Genomic DNA, 20,929 nt, shown 5'->3' on the forward strand with positions numbered 1-20,929 from the left:
AACAGGAGCTAGTTTCATGCGCTATAGACTGTACTACCTGCACAACTGTCATACCGTCTGTTCAGCGTGGATGGCCAAAGGACAGAGAGGAGGAGGAGGGGAGCATGGTCAGTCATCCTCTTGGTGAGGACGCAGAAGTGTTGCCTGTTAGCAGTCTGGCACGCATGGCTGAGTTTATGTTACGCTGCCTTTCCCAGGACCCTCGCGTTCTTAAAATTTTGGGTGATAGTCAGTATTGGTTAGTGACAATTCTAGACCCACGTTACAAGGCGAACGTTAGATCTCTTATTCCTGAGGAAGACAGGTCTACAAAAATGGGGCAGTACCAGAAGGCCCTATTATAAAAATTCCCATCTGAAAACGCTGGAAGCAGAGGTCACAGTTCGTTGGACAACCAAGGAGTACAGGCGAGAGAGACACAACTTCAATCCAGCAGAGGCAGGGGAACACTGTCAAAGTTCTGGGAGAATTTTCTCAGCCCCTCCCATCGCACAATCCCTGAGGCTCGGGGTACCCTCACAAGGAGTGCAAACTTTGGGAAGATGCTGAGGGAGTACCTTGCCAACCGTATGAACGTCTTCCGTGATTCCTCTGTGCCTTATAATTATTGAGTATCCAAGCTGAATACGTGGAATGAACTGGCTCTCTACGCCTTGGAGGTCCTGGCCTGCCCTGTCGCCAGCGTTTTATCAGAGCGGGTTTTTAGTGCCGCTGGTGGAATTATAACTGATAAGAAAAAAAGCAGCCAAGTAAAGAAAAACGAGTGGCCATCATTACTTTAAGAAATGAAAGTCAGTCAGTCCGTAGAATTGGGCAAACTTTGAATTTGTCCCCAAGTGCAGTTGCAAAAACCATCAAGCGCTACAAAGAAACTGGCTCACATGAGGACCGCCCCAGGAAAGGAAGACCAAGAGTCACCTCTGCTTCTGAGGATAAGTTTATCCGAGTCACCAGCCTCAGAAATCGCAGGTTAACAGCAGCTCATATTAGAGACCAGGTCAATGCCACACAGAGTTCAAGCAGCAGACACATCTCTACAACAACTGTTAAGAGGAGACTTTGAGCAGCAGGCCTTCATGGTAAAATAGCTGCTAGGAAACCACTGCTAAGGACAGGCAACAAGCAGAAAAGACTTGTTTGGGCTAAAGAACACAAGGAATGGACATTAGACCAGTGGAAATCTGTGCTTTGGTCTGATGAGTCCAAATTTGAGATTTTTATTTTCCAACCACCGTGTTTTTGTCGCTCCGTGAACATGATTTGCAACTGTTTGACAGATTTAATACATGTGAGGAATGCTGGAAAAACAGGCATTCGTCACATGTATTAAATCTGTCAAACAGTCGCAAATCATGTTCACGGAGCGACGAAAACTTAAAGCCCGAGCATTCTATAAATACTCGGTGCTCGGCCGAGTATACTTGGCGAAAGGGTTAACCGAACATATTCGCTCATCACTAGGTGCTACGCCAGATGACCTGGCCTCCACAGTCACCAGACCTGAACCCAATCGAGATGGTTTGGGGTGAGCTGGACCGCACAGTGAAGGCAAAAGGGCCAACAAGTGCTAAGCATCTCTGGGAACTCCTTCAAGATTGTTGGAAGACCATTTCCGGTGACTACCTCTTGAAGCTCATCAAGAGAATGCCAAGAGTGTGCAAAGCAGTCATCAAAGCAAAAGGTGGCTACTTTGAAGAACCTAGAATATAAGACATATTTTCAATTGTTTCACACTTTTTTGTTAAGTATATAATTCCACATGTGTAATTCATAGTTTTGATGCCTTGTTAGATAGGGGAAAGGGGAAGTAGGAGAAGTGTGGATATATAGAAATATTCACTGCAGCGATCAGCTGTTTGAGCCGGGCACGCTGAGCACATGTGCGGGGAGTGAGACAGGGGACATCAGATTGTCCCTCACCCCAGTGATTAGCTGTTCAGCCAGGCACGCTGAACATTAGTGCGATCATTAGTACCTGACATGTGAGGAGTCGTTCGGCTCAGCGGACTGCTCCTCAGTGCTATAAGATATATGATCACTTGGCAGTGAGGCTTTCCTCCTGCCAATGATTTCAAATGGTGCCGGCTCAGCTATAACCAGTACTAATACATACACAGTGCATTCTATTACGGATAACTGCGGTATTGGGCAGAGTTAGTGATGATAGTTGACATCTATCACTGCCATAATATCACTAACCGCTAGACAAATGTCAGCTCATCTTTATATGATAACCAGGGGGTGAACAGTTGTGCCCCAAGACAGATTTATACATGACAGTGAAATATTTTGCCATGATAGCAACTAATTTTTCCAATTTAATTGGATTTGTATAACTGCTCCACCTGATATTCACATCGAGGCTATTCCAATATATGGGGATATCATGCACACATAACCTCGGTCCTATATTGGAGGGACTGGACTGAGGTGTCCCAAATTTTCCCTACACTGCATCTAGCCAGATTTATTAGTGGGTACCATCTTCATATTCCAATAGATGGTTACCTTATATGCATCTATAGATGCATGAGAAATTTTGTACTTAAAGGATTTTAATAAATTAATAAAGGCTATGAATTTTAAATATTTCTATATAGCCACACTTCTCCTATTTCCCCTTTCCCCTATCTAACATGACTATTTTGGTGGTGTACACCTGTGGATATAGATCTGATGAGAATAGACCATCTCTTTGACTTAGTTTTGATGCCTTCAGTGTGAATGTACAATTTTCAAAGTCATGAAAATACAGAAAAATCTTTAAATGAGGTGTGTCCAAACTTTTGGTCTGTGCTGTATATTCCCATGCACCTCTTCACACCCACACATGGGTATACACTTCCTGATTTGGGCTATTTGCTCTTGTCCTCCTCCTTCTCCTCATCCTCAACCACCATATCACCAGGGTGACCGTGGTCCGTGATGCAGCACCCACATAATTTTTTTAAAGGGTGTTTATGATGCCCGTAAAAAAAATTTTTATACAGTATGTTCATGTATACCCCCCAGGGGTAAATGTTTGTCAGACCATAAACTTAGTGCATGGGCATTACAAGTATAGGAGACCCGCTCCTTTCTAATGGGAACATTTTTTATGGGGCCCTCCTCCACGTCTCTTCCAAGGGGCATTGGAGTGCCTCCCAATTTTTGGCAGCCCTTGCATTCACTGCATAGGCAAACACAATGGGAGACCCACTTCCTAATAATGGGAAAAAAAATTCAGGAGGCCCTCCTCTACATCTCTCTCTTCCAAGGGGCATTGGAGTACCTCCAAATTTATGGCAACCCTTGCATTCACTTCATAGGCAAACACAATGGGAGACCCACTTCCTAATAATGGGAACATTGTTTTCAGGAGGCCCTCCTCTAAGTCTCTTCAAAGGGGTATTGGGGTGCGTCCAAATTTTCAAAGTGGTATTGGGATGCGTCCAAATTTTGGGCAGCCCTGCCACTCACTGCATACGCAATAACAGTATAGGAGACCCACTATTTAGTAATGGGAACAATAAAACATAGCCGGCTGATGGCTCTCTAAGAATAGTGAGGGCCGACTGCTGGCCCTTTAAGAATAGTAAAGGCCGGCCTATTTGAATACAAATAGATCTGATGTTAGATTTTATACTTAAAAACAGAGGAACAAAAGGGGCAATATCTGAAGTGTATAGAGACCTGCTGCACGCCTTTCTTGGAGGACACCCTATCAAAGCTAGAAGGAAGTGGGAGACAGACTTGGGAGAGATAAATGACGATAGGTGGGAGTCTATTCTAGAATATATACCCAAGTTATCCATGAGTGAGCCTGGGAGAATGTCACAGCTGTATGTGATCCATAGGGCATATAGAACCCCTGATATGTTATTTAAAGCAGGGTTGAAGTGTAACTCCGACTGCCCAAGGTGCTCGCAATCTCAGGCAGACATACTGCATATGCTTTGGCATTGTCCTAGATTGTCCTCCCTTTGGATCGTAGTGTTGAACCGTATTGGAATGGTGTATAGGTGTATTGTCACTAGGGACCCACTGACATGTATATTAGGGTACGTTGAGGAAATAAAAACAGACAACATGACCAAAATAGCAATTGCGAGATTATTGTTTATTGCCAGAAAATTGATTGCAAAATATTGGATTAGAGAGGAGCCCCCGTCCAGACGCGAATTCATTGCCCAAACGAACTATATAATTCAACTTGAAAAAAGTATTTACACCAAGAGGAATAAGCAGGAATACTTCCATAAATTATGGCAGCCATGGTTGGATAGGATTAATTAGAGTACATTTATATATACTACTGTAGAGTAAAACTCTTGGTAAACTGCATGGCAGAGTGGAGAGGGAAGAAGGAAAGGGAGTAAGGGAAGGAAAGAAAAGGGGTAACGTAGGGAAGGGAAGGAAAGAGGGGGGGGGAATAAAATAAAAAAAAAAGAGAGAAAGAAAGGTCTCCATGGGGGGGAGGTGGGGTGGTAATGGAAGGGGGGGGAACTTACTGTAATATTGTAAAACGAGTATTGTCATGTAATATCTGTTCCAAGTTTTGTTATGTTTAATAAAAACTTATCTGATTAAAAAAAAAGAATAGTAAAGGCCGCCTGATGGCCCTATAAAAATAGGCTTTGTGACTTTCAGGCTATGTGCCCACGATGCAGAAATGAAGCAGAAAATTTCTGCAGCATTTCTGCATCTCCCTGGCAGAAAAAACGCATGCAGATTGTACATGCGGATTGTACATGCAGATTGTATATGCGGATTGTACATGTGGATTGTACATGCGTTTTTCCTGCCAAATACATGCGGATGTGAAGCGTTCTTCACATGCGTTTCCGCAAGCGGGTTGATTTATATAGGCATGGATTTATATAGTGTGACCTTAAAGAATGGTAAAAAATAAAAATAATAATCTATACTTACCTTCCGATGGCCCGTGCAGTCTTGCTGCGCTCCTGTTCTGGCTGCCAGCTGATCGCGGGACACTGTACTGAAGGGCCTGCCGTCACATGACTGTGACGTCAGCGCAGGTCCTACAGTCCAACGCGATGTGTCGGCAAAAGAGGAGAAGCGCTGCAGCGGCCGTCAGAAGGTAAATATAATCTTTATTTTTTATTTTATTCTTTTTTTCACAGGTACAATGGTATCCAGGTCTGGATGAGAGTCTTCTCTCCTCCAGAACTGGGTACCATCCGCACATTGAAACTCATATAATCCGTGTGTACAAATGTACTGACACGGATTATATGCGTCTCAATGCAAGTCAATGGCGGCGATTACGCTGCGTGTCCGCAAAATTAATGGACATGCTGCGGATTTTTGAGCGCAGCATAAACACTGTGGAAAAATCCGCAGCATGGGCATTGACAGTGCGGCTTGTCATTGAGGACCATGGGCGGATTACCAAGCATTTTTGAGGCGTTTACGCTGCGGAAATTCCGCAGCGTGAACGCTTGAAAAACGCATAATGGGCACATACCCTCAGAGTCCCTCCTTCATAAATGAAACACGATGTGTCTGATCATGTCTGACACACCACATGGCCAGATAAGGTTGTAAAATGTTAAAATGACATTTCCCGGTGAATGCATTTGTCACGGTTGAAAGCAATGCAAAAGTGCAAAAACGCATCAAAAACACTACGTGTGAACATAGCCCAAGGTGTGAAGGAGCATTTTTGTTTTTGGTTATTTATTTTTCTTTATATACAAGTCATTACACTGGAAAGGATGTTCCTTAATATATTTCCCAGGAAAATCCATTTTGGTTTTGTTTTTGTATGTTTTATTGGGAGTCCGTAAAAGTGGCGAAATACCTCTGACAACGTTGTTGACAGAAGTGACCTGGGAGTCAGAAATACTTCCAGGGGTCTTCCTCATGCTGTTCCCATGTCATTTGAGCACTGTTCCCATCAATTTGGGCAATTTTTAGGCCCTCTGCAGATCGCCGGGGGAGCCGCCTGAAAAATGCTCGAGTTTCCCATAGACTTACATTGGGCTCATTGTTTGGGTCGAGCACCCGAGTATTCCAATGTGCTCGACCCGAGGATAGAGCACCCGAGCATTCTAGTTGTCACACCTGTTAGTAATACACTGTGTTCCAAATTATTATGCAAAAAGTGTTTCGGAGTGATAAGGTAAGAATTTTTTTGTTTGTCAGTTAAACTCATTGATGGTGATGTGTGTCAGGGCTCTTTATATCACTGTAAGCAATTGCAGACACCTGTGCTAATTAGTTTGGCAGGTGTGTCCAATGAAAGGCAAGACTACTTAAGAAGGCTGTCCCACATTATTAAGCAGCCTACATTTTCTGCCAAAATGGGAAAGAAAAGGGATGTGTCGGCTGCTGAGAAGCAACAAATTGTGGAGTGTTTAGGTCAAGGCATGACTACAATCAACATTGCCAAGACAATTCATCGTGATCATCGCACAATCAAGAAGTATGTAGCTGATTCACAGTACACACGTGTGCGTGCTGATAAGGGAAAATTGAGGACTCTTTCCTACAGGCAATTACGTCAGGTTAAAAGAGCAGCAGCAAAAAAGCCTTGTCATAGCAGCAGACAAGTTTTTGAAGCTGCTGGTGCCTCCAACGTCCCCCGAACAACAAGATGCAGGGTCCTTCAGAGGTTTGCAGCTGTGCGTAAGCCATCCTGTCAACCTCCTCTATCCACTGCACACAAGCAGAAACGGCTCCAGTAGGCCAAACAATATATGAAGACTGACTTCAAAACTGTTTTGTTCACCGATGAGTGCCGTGCAATGCTCGAAGGTCCAGATGGATGGAGTGGAGGATGGCTGGTTGATGGACACCACATGCAAACACGGCTACGGCGCCAACAAGGAGGAGGTGGAGTAATGTTTTGGGCTGGAATCATGGGGAGAGAGATTGTCGGCCCCTTTAGGATCCCTGAAGGGGTAAAGATGAACTCCATAATGTATGTTGAGTTTCTCAAACAGCACTTCCTGCCATGGTTCAAGAAGAAGAACCGTGCATTCCGCAGCAAGATCATTTTCATGCATGATAATGCCCCGTCTCATGCTGCACATAACACATCTGCATCTCTGGCTGCTATGGGCATAAAAGGGGACAAACTTATGGTGTGGCCCCCATGCTCCCCTGACCTCAACCCCATTGAGAACCTCTGGAGCATCATCAAAAGGAGTGTCTATGATGGCGGGAAGCAGTTCACATCTAAGCAACAGCTCTGGGAGGGTATTCTGTCCTCATGCAAAACAATTGCAGCAGAAACCATCCAAAACCTGACAAATTCAATGGATTAGAGAGTTCAGAAGCTCCTTTCGAACAAGGGGTCCTATGTGCAAATGTAACATCAGCTAGAATAAAGTTTTGAGTTGAAAACTGTTTGATTTCAGTTTGTAATAACCTGCTAATGCTTCTAATTTCAAAAATGACCATTTTTTGTTCTTTATTAAAATGAAAAGGTTGAAAACTCTGCTGTGCATAATAATTTGGAACATGCATTTTGAGTGCAGTTTGAGTGTTTTATTTTTTTTTTTAAATATACTGTTATCATGGGCAGTTTGTACAAAAACCTTTCAATTGTACTCTAATAGTTATTTGACTGGAAAATTACAATGACTGCAATTCATATAGGTAATTTGGGAAAATCTGAGAAAATATTACTTGCATAATAATTTGGAACACAGTGTAGATTGCAGGAGAGTAAAAATTGTGTTTGACACGAAAATGTTGTCCTTTTCTCAAACGGGGGGAAGGGGTTCACTATCCCACTGAAGAAAATTGTTTGTGAAAGTGGGTTTCCTAAAGACTTGTCTGTAGTTGTCCCCCCCCCCTCCATATCGTTTTCAATGGTAATATAAAAAAAAAAAATCAATTTCTCGGATTTATCGCAGAAGTAAACCTCAGGCTTAGTGTATTAACATTTTAAAGAGAACCTGTCAACAGGATTTAGCCCTATAAACTAAAGGCATGGCCATAATGGCGCTGTGATGTTGATTTATCTGGTACCTTATGTGAAGGGATTCGATCAGTAGCTGTTGAATGTGTCTTGTGTGCTTTGCTGAACATGATGGCAGGGTTTTGTTTTGATTCTCTGCACCCTCCACCAGCCTCTGCTTCTTGTACAGGTCACTGATTATTCAGTGACCTGCCTTTTTTTTTTTTTTTTAATTCTATGCTGCCGCCATCATTGTGTGAGCCTGCGTCTTGTGTGCATGACTTCAATAACATGGTGCTGGAGGCGGCGCATGCGCAGATCTACATTTCGGCTCAGGACGCAGACTCACTGCGCACGCGCTGCCCACATAAAGATGGCGGCGGCGCAAAATTTTAAAAAGTAGGTTAGTCACTAAATAAGTGGTGACCTGTACAAGAAGCAGAGGCTGGTGGGGGGGGGGGGGGGCAAAGAACCAGAAGAAGACCTTGACCACACGTCCTGCCCCAAAACACACAAGATGTAATTTTATGAAAACTTCATAAGGGGAGTATTCAACAGCCGCTCATCAGATCCCTTCACATCAGGTACCAGATTAATCTGCATCACCGTGCCATTATGGCCATGCCTTTAGTTTATAGGGCTAAATCCTACTGACAGGTTCTGTTAAAGTATTGTACAAATCTGTTAAAGGAATTGATATGACCGACCCACAGTATCAGGACATCATCAATGTATTGTCCCCAAAAGAGGCTGTGAGATGTTCACCAGGAGGCCTTTGGGCCGGCCTTTAAGGGGATCTAATTCCTTTTGCTGGGGCATAAAAAACGGAGTCGTGGGGAATTTTGGAAATATAAAGGCCATTTTTTTTTTTGATATGAGATGTGAGTCAAGGGCCGTTTTCAATATTATCCCCAATTCTCTAGTATATGGCTCCAAAAGGTCCTTCCGTAAAATCATATACACTACCGTTCAAAAGTTTGGGGTAATTTAGAAATTTCATTATTTTTGAAAGAAAAGCACATTTTTTTTCAATGAATCTAACATTAAATGAATCAGAAATACACTCTATACATTGTTAATGTGGTAAATGACTATTCTAGCTGCAAACGTCGTATTTTTATTCCAATATCTACATAGGTGTATAGAGGCCCATTTCCAACAACCATCACTCCAGTGTTTTAATGGTACATTGTGTTTGCTAACTGTGTAAGAAGGCTAATGGATGTTTAGAAAACCCTAGAAAACCCTTGCACAAGTATGTTAGCCCAGCTGAAAACGGTTTGGCTGATTTGAGAAGCTATAAAATTGACCTTCCTTTGAGCTAGTTAAGAATCTGGAGCATTACATTTGTTTGTTCTATGAAACTCTCAAAATGGCCAGAAAAAGAGAACTTTCATGTGAAACTCGACAGTCTATTCTTGTTCTTAGAAATGAAGGTTAATCCATGCGAGAAATTGCAAGAAACTGAAGATTTCCTGCAACGGTGTGTACTACTCCCTTCAGAGGAGAGCACAAACAGGCTCTAACCAGAGTAGAAAGAGAAGTGGGAGGCCCCGCTGCACAACTGAGCAACAAGACAAGTACATTAGAGTCTCTAGTTTGAGAAATCGATGCCTCACAGCTCCTCAACTGGCAGCTTCATTAAATAGTACATGCAAAACGCCAGTGTCAAAGTCTACAGTGAAGAGGCGACTCCGGGACGCTGGCGTTCAGGGCAAAGTGGCAAAGAAAAAGCCATATCTGAGACTGGCTAATAAAAGGAAAAGATTAATATGGGCAAAAGAACACAGACATTGGACAGAGGAAGATTGGAAAAATGTTTTATGGACAGAAGAATCAAAGTTTGAGGTGTTTGGATCACACAGAAAAACATTTGTGAGATGCAGAACAACTGAAAAGATGCTGGAAGAGTGCCTGACGCCATCTCTCAAGCATGGTGGAGGTAATGTGATGGTGTGGGGTTTCTTTGGTGCTGATAAAGTGGGAGATTTGTACAAGGTAAATGGGATTTTGAATAAGGAAGGCTATCACTCAATTTTGCAACGCCATGCCATACCCTGTGGACAGCGCTTGATTGGAGCCAATTTCATCCTACAACAGGACAATGACCCTAAGCACACCTCCAAATTATGCATGAACTATTTAGGGAAGAAGCAGGCAGCTGGTATTCTATCTGTAATGGAGAGGCCAGCGCAGTCACCAGATCTCAACCCCATTGAGCTGTTGTGGGAGCAGCTTGACCATATGGTACGCAAAAAGTGCCCATCAAGCCAATCTAACTTGTGGGAGGGGCTTCAGGAAGCATGGGGGGAAATTTCTCAAGATTACCTCAGCAAATTAACAGCTAGAATGCCAAAGGTCTGCAATGCTGTAATTGCTGCAAAGGAAGCATTCTTTGACGAAAGCAAAATTTGAAGGAGAAAATTATTCTTTCTAATAAAAATCATTATTTCTAACCTTGTCAATGTCTGGACTATATTTTCTAATCATTTTGCAACTCATTTGATAAATAAAACTATGAGTTTTCATGGAAAACACAAAATTGTCTGGGTGACCCCAAACTTTTGAATGGTAGTGTAGGTCTGGTCATCAACTAAAATATTAGGAGGTTTTTATATGCCAGATGGTCCATTAGAACAAGGTTCTCTCCTTTATTGGAGGCTTTAAAAACCAATTTAGCATTATTAGCCAGCACATCAAGCCCCCTTCTCTCTTGTGGATGTAAGTTTGATACATAACCCCTGTTAGATCTACTAATCTTGAGATCCTCAGTCACTAATTTAGTTAAGATATCAATACTGGTAATGTCAGAATTTGGGGGCATCCTACTGCTTACAGGTCTCGAATCAGTGAATGGTCCAAGCCTCGGTTCTGATATTCTCCAGAAGGCAAGTTAATAATCTAACATTAGGCAAATCTGCCACATATTTCCCTGAGATGGCACATTCCACCCTATCATGTTTCTTGAAGAATTTCTTCCATTTTAAATTTCGAGAAAATAAATTCACATCCTTTATCCAATCAAAATGCTGAACATGAGTAAGGGTATGTGCACACGATGCAGAAATGAAGCAGAAAATTTCTGCATCATTTCTGCATCTCCCTGGCAGAAAAAACGCATGCAGATTGTGCATGCGTTTTTCCTGCAGAATACATGCGGATCCACATGCAGATTCACATGCGTTTCCGCATGCAGATTGACAAGCGCTTTCCAGGCGATTTTAGCATCACCTGGAAAGTGCTTGATAACTAGGTCACACTATATAAATCCATGCAAACAGCATGGATTTATACAGTGTGAACCGAGAGAGTGTATATACTTACCTCTGATGGCCCGCGCTGTCCTGCTCACTCCGTTCTCCCGGCTGCCGGCAACTTTGAATTGAAAGACCTGCCGACGTCAGCGTCACGTGACCCGTCACATGACTCTGACGTCACCGCAGGTCCTACAACTCACTGCAAGTGCCGGGAACCAAGTGGGAGCGCTGCGCGGGCCGACAGAAGGTAAGAATACATTTATTTTTTATTTTATTCTTCTTTTACAGCTTTTTTAATGGTACCTGGGTGTGGATGAGACTCTCCTCTCCTCCACACCCGGGTACCATCCGCACATTAGAACGCACCAATTACGCAAGTACAAATGCTGTCTTGCGGAATTGGCGCGTTCTAATGCAAGTCAATGGCGGCGAAATCGCCGCGTTTCCGCAAAATTAATTGACATGCTGCGGATTTTTGACCGCAGCGTTAACGCTGCGGAAAAATCCGCATCATGGGCACAGCACATGCGGATTTCCATTGGGGAACATTGCTGCCCTTCTACCATGCGTTTTTCATGCGTTTCCGCGGCGTTTACGCAACTGCAAAAACGCCGCGGAAACGCATGAAATACGCATCGTGTGAACACAGCCTAAGACTGTCCAAGTCGAAAAGCATCTGTTTGTCTAGAAGGTTTTTCTTTGGTGTGCCAAGCATGTCATTTTAATCTATATCCAATAAATGTGAAGTTTAAGGGTATGTGCACACGATGCAGAAATGAAGCAGAAAATTTCTGCATCATTTCTGCATCTCCCTGGCAGAAAAAACGCATGCAGATTGTGCATGCGTTTTTCCTGCAGAATACATGCGGATCCACATGCAGATTCACATGCGTTTCCGCATGCAGATTGACAAGCGCTTTCCAGGCGATGTTAGCATCACCTGGAAAGTGCTTGATAACTAGGTCACACTGTATAAATCCATGCAAACAGCATGGATTTATACAGTGTGAACCGAGAGAGTGTATATACTTACCTCTGATGGCCCGCGCTGTCCTGCTCACTCCGTTCTCCCGGCTGCCGGCAACTTTGAATTGAAAGACCTGCCGACGTCAGCGTCACGTGACCCGTCACATGACTCTGACGTCACCGCAGGTCCTACAACTCACTGCAAGTGCCGGGAACCAAGCGGGAGCGCAGCGCGGGCCGACAGATGGTAAGAATACATTTATTTTTTATTTTATTCTTCTTTTTACAGCTTTTTCAATGGTACCTGGGTGTGGAGGAGACTCTCCTCTCCTCCACACCCGGGTACCATCCGCACATTAGAACGCACCAATTACGCAAGTACAAATGCTGTCTTGCGGAATTGGCGCGTTCTAATGCAAGTCAATGGCGGCGAAATCGCCGCGTTTCCGCAAAATTAATTGACATGCTGCGGATTTTTGACCGCAGCGTTAACGCTGCGGAAAAATCCGCATCATGGGCACAGCACATGCGGATTTCCATTGGGGAACATTGCTGCCCTTCTACCATGCGTTTTTCATGCGTTTCCGCGGCGTTTACGCAACTGCAAAAACGCCGCGGAAACGCATGAAATACGCATCGTGTGAACACAGCCTTAGGCTGTTTGCATGGATTTATACAGTGTGACCTAGTTATCAAGCACTTTCCAGGTGATGCTAACATCGCCTGGAAAGCGCTTGTCAATCTGCATGCGGAAACGCATGTGAATCTGCATGTGGATCCGCATGTATTCTGCAGGAAAAACGCATGCACAATCTGCATGCGTTTTTTCTGCCAGGGAGATGCAGAAATGATGCAGAAATTTTCTGCTTCATTTCTGCATCGTGTGCACATACCCTTAAAGCTTTATTCTTAGAAACAACGCTGGAGATTTATTCATAATTTTTAGGGTTATGTAGGCCCCCTTGGGGTGTGTGAATTCCTTAGAAACAACGCTGGAGATTTATTCATAATTTTTAGGGTTATGTAGGCCCCCTTGGGGTGTGTGAATTCCTTAATTTGTTCCCTACCATCATGGAGGGTATCTACTAATATTGTAATTTTGTAAAAACAATATATATATATATATATATATATATAATATTATAGATTTTACCTATTGTGGTTTTAACGGATCTCATAAAATGTGCTTGATGCATAGCAGCGTCAAAACCTCATTGTTGGGCACATGTTCCGTCTCTTAACCGCTTCAGGATTTGAAAACCCTAAAGCAGTTAAGAGGTGACCTGTACATAACACGGGCGGCTTCTGCTTGCTTTCCATACTTGAAAGTATGGAGTAAAAAATGATGGCAGCAGAATAGCCGCTATAATATTTGAAAACATGCTGGCAAAGCCACTTCAAGAAAATGACCGCTGCTTCACCTTATAAAAAGACAGTGGGTGCATCGGCATCTAAAAGACGTCATGTGAACATACCCCGATGTGGGATATATTAGTTGCTAGGTATAAACTGCTTGGCAGCCAGGCTATCAGCACAGTGTTAGTACAGGTTTCAAACAAAGTAAAGGAAAGAGCAGCTTGGCAGTCCTACCATACCGTCACCACTTTAGTTTATCAAACATCTTTCTAAAAAAAAGTATGATTTGTCTATATCTTATAAGAAATGGGAATCATAATATATTCAGATTTTTCATGTTATTGAGCTAGTCTGTGCATTAGGATTTACACTGCTTATGTTGTGTTGACTATAGTTGATAGATTAATTATTTGTCATACCTGAGCATGGAGAAGCCAGATTGGCAGTTGTTGGGGTGTAAGGGAGAGCTCTGGATTTCTGCCACAACGTGAAGAACTTTATTTTGAGATTAACATTGTTACAGGTAACACCACATACAATGGACAAAACATGTATAGAAGGGATTATAAATGTATCCATTCACAGTACAAATACATATCTACACATCTACAATTATGGTCCAGTCTGTAATAAACAATGCTTCTGCTTGCACCGAAACAGAATCTAAAAATATAATTATGGAATTACATTTAACATAATTTGCCACATTTAACAATATTTCACTTTTACATGAAAATTTCAGAAAGTGTTTAATACTTTTCTTTTGTCTTCTAATGTCAAATGCTTTTTGTGAAATTCAGAATTCTGTAGGCTTTCTGTTACCTGTTGAGCGCTGAGCATTGAGGGAGCTTAGGACCGTTACGCAGCCCCAGTATATTCTTGGTGAATATATAAGATACACTATAGATCTTTACAAAGGATCATATTATTATACCAAGTCACTGGTATGGTGAGACCTCTATTGCTTTTGGCTACTAAAAGCTTCCTCCATTAAAACGTAAAGCACTCCTATGAAGATTTTTTTTTTGTAATGTGCATGTAGTGTGAATGTATTAACCCCTTTACCACCTTGGTTTTTCAGTTTTCCTTTTTTGCTCCCTGTCTTCCCAGAGCCATAACTTTTTTTATTTTTCGGTCGATGTGGCCATGTGAGGGGCTTGTTTTTTTGCCGGACAAATTGTACTTTTGAACGACACCATTGGTTTTACCATATCATGTACTAGAAAACAGGAAAAAAATTCAAAGTGTGGTGAAATTGCAAAAAAAAAAGCAATTCCACAATTGTTTTTTATTTACCACGTTCACTAAATGCTAAAAGTGACCTGCCATTATGATTCCCCAGGCCATTACGAGTCTGTAGATACCAAACATGTATAGGTTCTTTTTTTATTTAAAGGGGTTGTCCACTACTCATACATTGATGCCCTATCAATGTATGATCGACCGGGGTCCCGCACGCGGCACCCCCGCCGATCAGCTGTTATCGGTGCCGCCGGGCGGAAGTGCTCACCTGCGGGGCTCCGCCATCAAGTGGTAGTGGCCGCCGCGGTGTACTGCAGATCCACCTCCCATTCACCTCCTGCGGATAGGGCATCAATGTAAAAGTAGTGGACAACTTCTTTAAGGGGTGAATAAAGTATCCAAAGTTTGCAAAAAAAAAAAAGTGTCACCATTTTCCGAGACCCATAGCGTCTGGGCTCTGTGGCCAGGTGAGGTCTTATGTTTAGGGCACCGAGCTGACGTTTTTATTGATACCTTTTTGGGGTTAATATGATCTTTTGACCGCTTGTTATGGCGATATTAAATGTGTATATTTGATTTTTTTTGGGGAGGGGGGCAAAAGGGGGTGATATGAACTTTTTATATTTTTTAATTTATTTTATATTTTTAAAAACTTTTTTTTTTTTTTCTTTTCATATGCTTCAATTGTCTCGCCTATGCCACACACAGCAGGGCTACAGCAGCAATTGACATGTTAACAGCCGTGTCAGGGACACGACATATGACGTAAATGTACACTGTATGTCATGAAGGCGTTAATCTGATGTGTATGGGGGACTAAAAAGTTGACTCAACTTCTCGATAAGAGGAACCAGAAGTAAATATTAAAGGAAATCTGTCAGCAGGTTTTTGCTATATATTATCTGAAGCAGGAGATAGGGGCTGAAACACTGAATTCAGCAATATGTTACTTATTACTTATTTACTTACAATGAAGGCTTTATCACCAAGAGACTATAACTGCTCTGACAGTGCTTGCTAGACTGGCCACGCCCCCTCCTCTGATAAGCAGCTCACTGTCAATAGACAATGTACACAAAAGCTGTGGTATGGGCAAGGTTAGTTTTCTGTGCTCTGCTACATCTAAGAACTCTGTCCACAACTGCTGCACCCAGTAAACTAAGTGATACATTGTTGGAATCAGGGTCTCTTTTTCTATATTTTACTGCTTTCAGATGAGGTAGCAAAAAAGTGACTGGTGACAGATTCCCTTTAATTTTAAACTGTAAGGGAACAATTTGATTTTTGAGCTATATTTATTTGGTGCTAGTTTTATGGTCTTTACCATGGGTGTTGTTCACAGGATTCTCTGGGGGCATGACTTAAGGCTGCTCTGCATAATTATGCCGCAAGTAACACCCCATTGTTAAAGACTATAAAATTTAGCAATAAAAAGGCCCATATCTTTGGAATCATATGGCGGATAAAAAAAAAGAATGTTACCCAGAGGAGCAGCGGGAATAAAATAAGTGCAAGAACTGACCACTTTTGACCTGGTGACATCAAGTCCTCTTTAAATACAATCAATTTTCCAAACTAAATTCAGATAAAGATTTTATCCCCTCTAAGTAAACTGAATTAAGGTGATGAGAAAACAGCTGCAAACCTTTTAGTAGGTTTAGCAGGGGGCAGTCTGTCTTTAGTAATTATAAGGGAGTTTGGCAAATGACACTGATTATGGGATAACTCCTTTAATGCAAGGTCAATGTCAGAGGCCTCAGGTTTTCAGTTCTTCAGGTATAAGATTTAAGGGTCAAAGTTATACCAAGAAATCTAGGTGTCCAATTTGTTGTAATGTAGCCACATTTGGTGGCAGTGTATAGATATACAATATGGAGTGTTCGCCTCTCATTCAGCAGCTTAGGGCACCATGACTGAAATAAGTCCTTGATATGGCAAATGACCATCTTCAACTAGACCGTGTAGGTGACAGGAAAGTCTATGTCAATGGCTGACAGGTGGGACTGAGAGGAATATGAGGGAGGGATGTAATTCTGCATATTTGGGATATGGGAGTAGAGGGGCTGCCAGTAAGCGGAGGTCAGGGATTTACAGTTACAGTACCACGCAAACAATAACCCTGCAGTGAAGAACATCCCCCCAGCACTGCCAATGGCAACAAAGACTGAAATGTCATAGGTGAAATATGGGCCATATTTGCTGTTTAGGATATTGTTATAAAATATGACCCAGGCGGATGGAGTGATACTCATAGTACCTGCTAAACAAAACAGCATGCCAGCCACAAGATGGCAGCCGGCGCTGTTGACAAGACACTTGACAAGCTTCAGACTTGGAACTGTAGAGCTGAATGTGGTGTTGCATATTCCTGTCAGACACAAGATAAGGGCGGCAGCTCCTGTCAGGATACTGAAGGGGAGAGCAAACTGCAGGACACGGATATCCAGCTGGTCCACACTGGCGTACCACTCCGTGTCATAGATCATACATTCCCTGCTCCACTCCAGCCGAGTGCACTTCACCCAGAGTCCTATACTGACCGTCAGGTTCTTCTCATTCCTGTTAAATGTGTACAGTTTCATCAGCCTCCACTGAGGCAGAAGAGTGGCAGCAAAGAGGCCAGAAATGGAGGCCGTCCCACAAACAAAAGCGAATAAAGTCACTGCGTGCACCTCCTGGCAGCCCATTGTGAGCAGGTTGAAGACTGCAAAAAAAACGCAAAGAATTTTTATTAGCTTTTGTAAAACTATTATGTCCAATTTTGATATTTAAAATAAATATGTATTATTCATAGATGAGGAATAGTGATAGATTTTAAAAAAAGAAGTGCGCTATATTTAAAATAAAAAAGTGCAAAAGAAGTCCTTTGTGATATTAAAGCTCAGCCTTATTTACTTCAATGGACCAGATCTGCAAAACCATTTTTTGTTCTATACTGCACAACTTATTTAACATAGGAGGTCCTTTGGATGTTGCAGCCATTTTGATCATAAACTAAAAGAAAAGTAAGACTGTTTAAAATGGGTGTTCCAAGTATCACAACTTCTCACCTATCCCAGGATAGGTGATAAGGGTCTAATCACTGGGATCTCCACTGGTCATAATAATGGACAGCGCTCATCTATCTCCATCTCCATCAGCCTCAAGGAATGGGGGCACCATACATGTGTTGTCATATGGGTAGATAATAAGTTTTGATTTTTGGCAAACCCTTTTACAAGGTTTGACAAGAAGTCAGTAACATGATGTATGAATATTGCCCCCAAAAATCAGCTGTAATCTGTGAGGGAAACTGATGACAAAGATCAAGTTCCCCGCACCACCCTGTCAGGGGTATTAAGTTCTTATTGAAATCAAAGTGGAAGAACAGGCTAAGAAATGTAACAACATTGGTTTTGGACATAATTAAAGCTTATACCACAGGATATGAAATAAATGACACATAGGTGTGACTCCTACCTCTGTAGATCAAATGTTAGGCTGGATTCACACATTTTATTTATTTATTTTACTCCCTTATATAGCGCCATTAATTCCACAGCACGTTACATACATTGTCATTGCTGTCCCCATTGGGGCTCACAATCTAGATTCCCTATCAGTATGTCTTTGGAGTGTGGGAGGAAACCGGAGGAAACCCACACAAACACGGGGAGAACATACAAACTCCTTTCAGATGATGTCCTTGGTGGAATTTGAACCCAGGACCCCAGCGCTGCAAGGCTGCAGTGCTAACCACTGAGCCACCACGCACATCCATGTTTCCAAATATGGACTGCAATGTACGGACATATATGAGGAAATTGAGTTCAGGTCAGGAGACCCGCAGCCAGTACGCACTCGGACAGTGAACACAAGATGTGTGAAACCTACCTTAGAGTATGTGAACATGACTTTTTTTTCCAAGCGGAAGATGCATCAGGAAAAGCTGGCGTTTTTTTCCTGAAGCTTCTTTTTTTTAAAGTTTTTTTGGTTGTTTCCTGAGGCCTTTTTTGACATTTTTGACTGGTGGAGTTTTTGTTTTTTTTCCATTGTTTTTGGTGTGCCTTTTTTACTGGTGTTTTACGAGCGTTTTTTTTTGTTTTTTTGTTTTTTTACACTCCATTCAATGTTGAAGAAACCGCTAATGATTTTTGAAGCAAAAATGTTGGCTAAAAAAGACGCCCAGGCATTTTTTGAACATTACCATGGACATCTAAAGTAAGGTATAGCGCGTCTTCTGAGCCTGAAGGGTCAGCTTACTTTTTTTAACCACTTGACATCTTTGGAAACCTGTAGCAATTAAAAGATCCTCAAAAGACTGACGATATGAACGGCAAGTCGTTTTTACACACAAACGCATATGTTCATTCTTTTGAGCGTTTAGTTAACGTTTTTTCAGGCGGTTTTTGTAGTAGAATCTACTTGAACAAGATGTTGTCTTTACACACCCTCAGGTTGTGGATATTTTGGGGTTGGTCCTCAGCCTTGTGAAATGACGATAAAAGCGATTAACACATGGAATGACACAAAACTACAAAGCAGAATGAAGTAGCCCAGTCTTCCGCCATCACTTCCGTAATTGGCTACCTCGTTACTTTTGTTTATACCTTTCGAAGCCTAAAGCTGATGAAGAATATACCACTAAACATGACGTGACTGACATTGAAGAATCAGAATATTTAGATGGAAAAAAATATAGAAAATATAAGACACAGAATAAAGCAACATCAGTAAGGGTGTAAGACTCACCTTCTCAGGCTCGCAGTTCCTTCAGGCAATGCACATCCCCGAACAAGAAGCAGTCAGGTCTTTTCACAGCTCCCGCTCTTATCAGACACAATATAACGTTTCCAACATTATAGGATTCAGCCTGTGCTCCAGTATTCCCACTGCGTGTGCGTAATCACTGCTCTTCTAGGGGGGGTCTGCGGTGTAATAATAGCTCTGCAGTGCTGCAAGACCCAGATGTGACTTCACGCATGCTGTACACTGCTACATCATTTCATATAGGAACATGAATGCCAGCAGGCACCTGCCACCCACACAGTACAGACTGGAGAGCTGCTCCACTAGGTTGCACTGCACATGCCCAGCATCCTCACCGGAGCATGATGGGATGGCAGTCTGCCTATAACCTGCAAGATGCAATCACATTCTCCAAGACTGCAAATCCCAGCATGCTCTCTTCTACAGCATCTGCTTAGGACGGTTCTTACAGCTGCAGAGACTATTAGCAGAGATGCTGAAATAGTGGGGGAAGCTGGTGTTGAGACAAATCTGCACACAGGGCGGCTTCTCTGTAGACACACTTACATTGAGTTACTTCTAGGATTAACATCCTTGTAACATTGCCGAAAATTCAAGTACTACGATACCTGTTATGTCAGAAAACGGTACCAATAACCAAACTGGACGTTCATGACACTCTACTAATAAAGAGTATTTTAAGTTACGTTTTTTGTTTTTTCTTATTAGATAAATTTAGAAAAAAAAAATAGTTTTCAGGTCCTTGGTCCAGCAGCCAGTTCAGTACTTTGTGACCATTAGACAAGAGCCCTGCAAACCATGTCCTACCTGCTGTCATCCGCGATGCCTCTTCTTGATTAGCCGGCCTGACACAATATTGCACCAATCCAGCTAATTAAACGAAGAGCCGGTAATGCCAGCAGGTTGGAGACGGCTCACAAGGCTCCCGTCCTGTGGCCACAAAATACTGACCTCGTCGATGGACCAAGGTCCTGGAAATCGGTTCACTTATCTCTACTCTTTAATAAAGGCTCCGAAAAATCCCTATGCACCAAATCTCTGTCAAAAAGTGATTTTTTTTCCTCAAATGTTTTTCCATGTCAGATTTTCCTGCCTGAAAAATCTGCATAAAAAACACTGATTGAATACTGAAGGGCTGCAGCCAATCAGTGGCCACTGGTTGACTGCAGCTTTTACGTAACCACCAGAAATCGCAGCACTGACATCTCATGAACAGCATAGCTACGGGAGTAAAGTATGAATCGTTTTTATTTTATGATAGGCACTGGAGCCATTAAGGGGTTGACCACAGCCTCTTAGTTGTCTAATGAGAGGTTGTCAGGTAGGCATGATAGTAAACAGTGTACCTGACATTTACTAGCAGGGTTGGGGACCACCGTAGATCCACAGAGACCTGCTCTGGCCTGCTGAACTAAGAGTGCCAAGTTGTTACTATCCACTCCCTGGTGGC

At 42.5% G+C, this 20,929-nt stretch overlaps 1 protein-coding gene across 1 annotated transcript; it reads right to left on the reverse strand.

Annotated features, from left to right (window-relative positions):
• Positions 1 to 13,941: 13,941 nt before the first annotated feature.
• On the reverse strand, positions 13,942 to 19,877 carry LOC141272700 (claudin-12-like). Its single transcript, XM_073683676.1, has 2 exons — positions 19,462 to 19,877; positions 13,942 to 17,434 (listed from the first exon to the last, which is right to left on the reverse strand). The coding sequence occupies exon 2, from the start codon at positions 17,415 to 17,417 to the stop codon at positions 16,683 to 16,685; it is 735 nt and encodes a 244-aa protein (XP_073539777.1). The 5' UTR covers positions 17,418 to 17,434; positions 19,462 to 19,877; the 3' UTR covers positions 13,942 to 16,682.
• Between the last annotated feature and the right edge of the window lie 1,052 nt (positions 19,878 to 20,929).

Source organism: Phyllobates terribilis, unplaced genomic scaffold (assembly GCF_046119375.1).
Source record: "Phyllobates terribilis strain yellow unplaced genomic scaffold, ASM4611937v1 Scaffold_5__5_contigs__length_657084704, whole genome shotgun sequence".
Classification (NCBI taxonomy): domain Eukaryota; kingdom Metazoa; phylum Chordata; class Amphibia; order Anura; family Dendrobatidae; genus Phyllobates; species Phyllobates terribilis.

What these genes read in the sequence shown, in the direction of transcription:
- LOC141272700 (XM_073683676.1), bottom strand. Translation starts at nt 17,417, where the DNA reads ATGGGCTGCCAGGAGGTGCACGCAGTGACTTTATTCGCTTTTGTTTGT.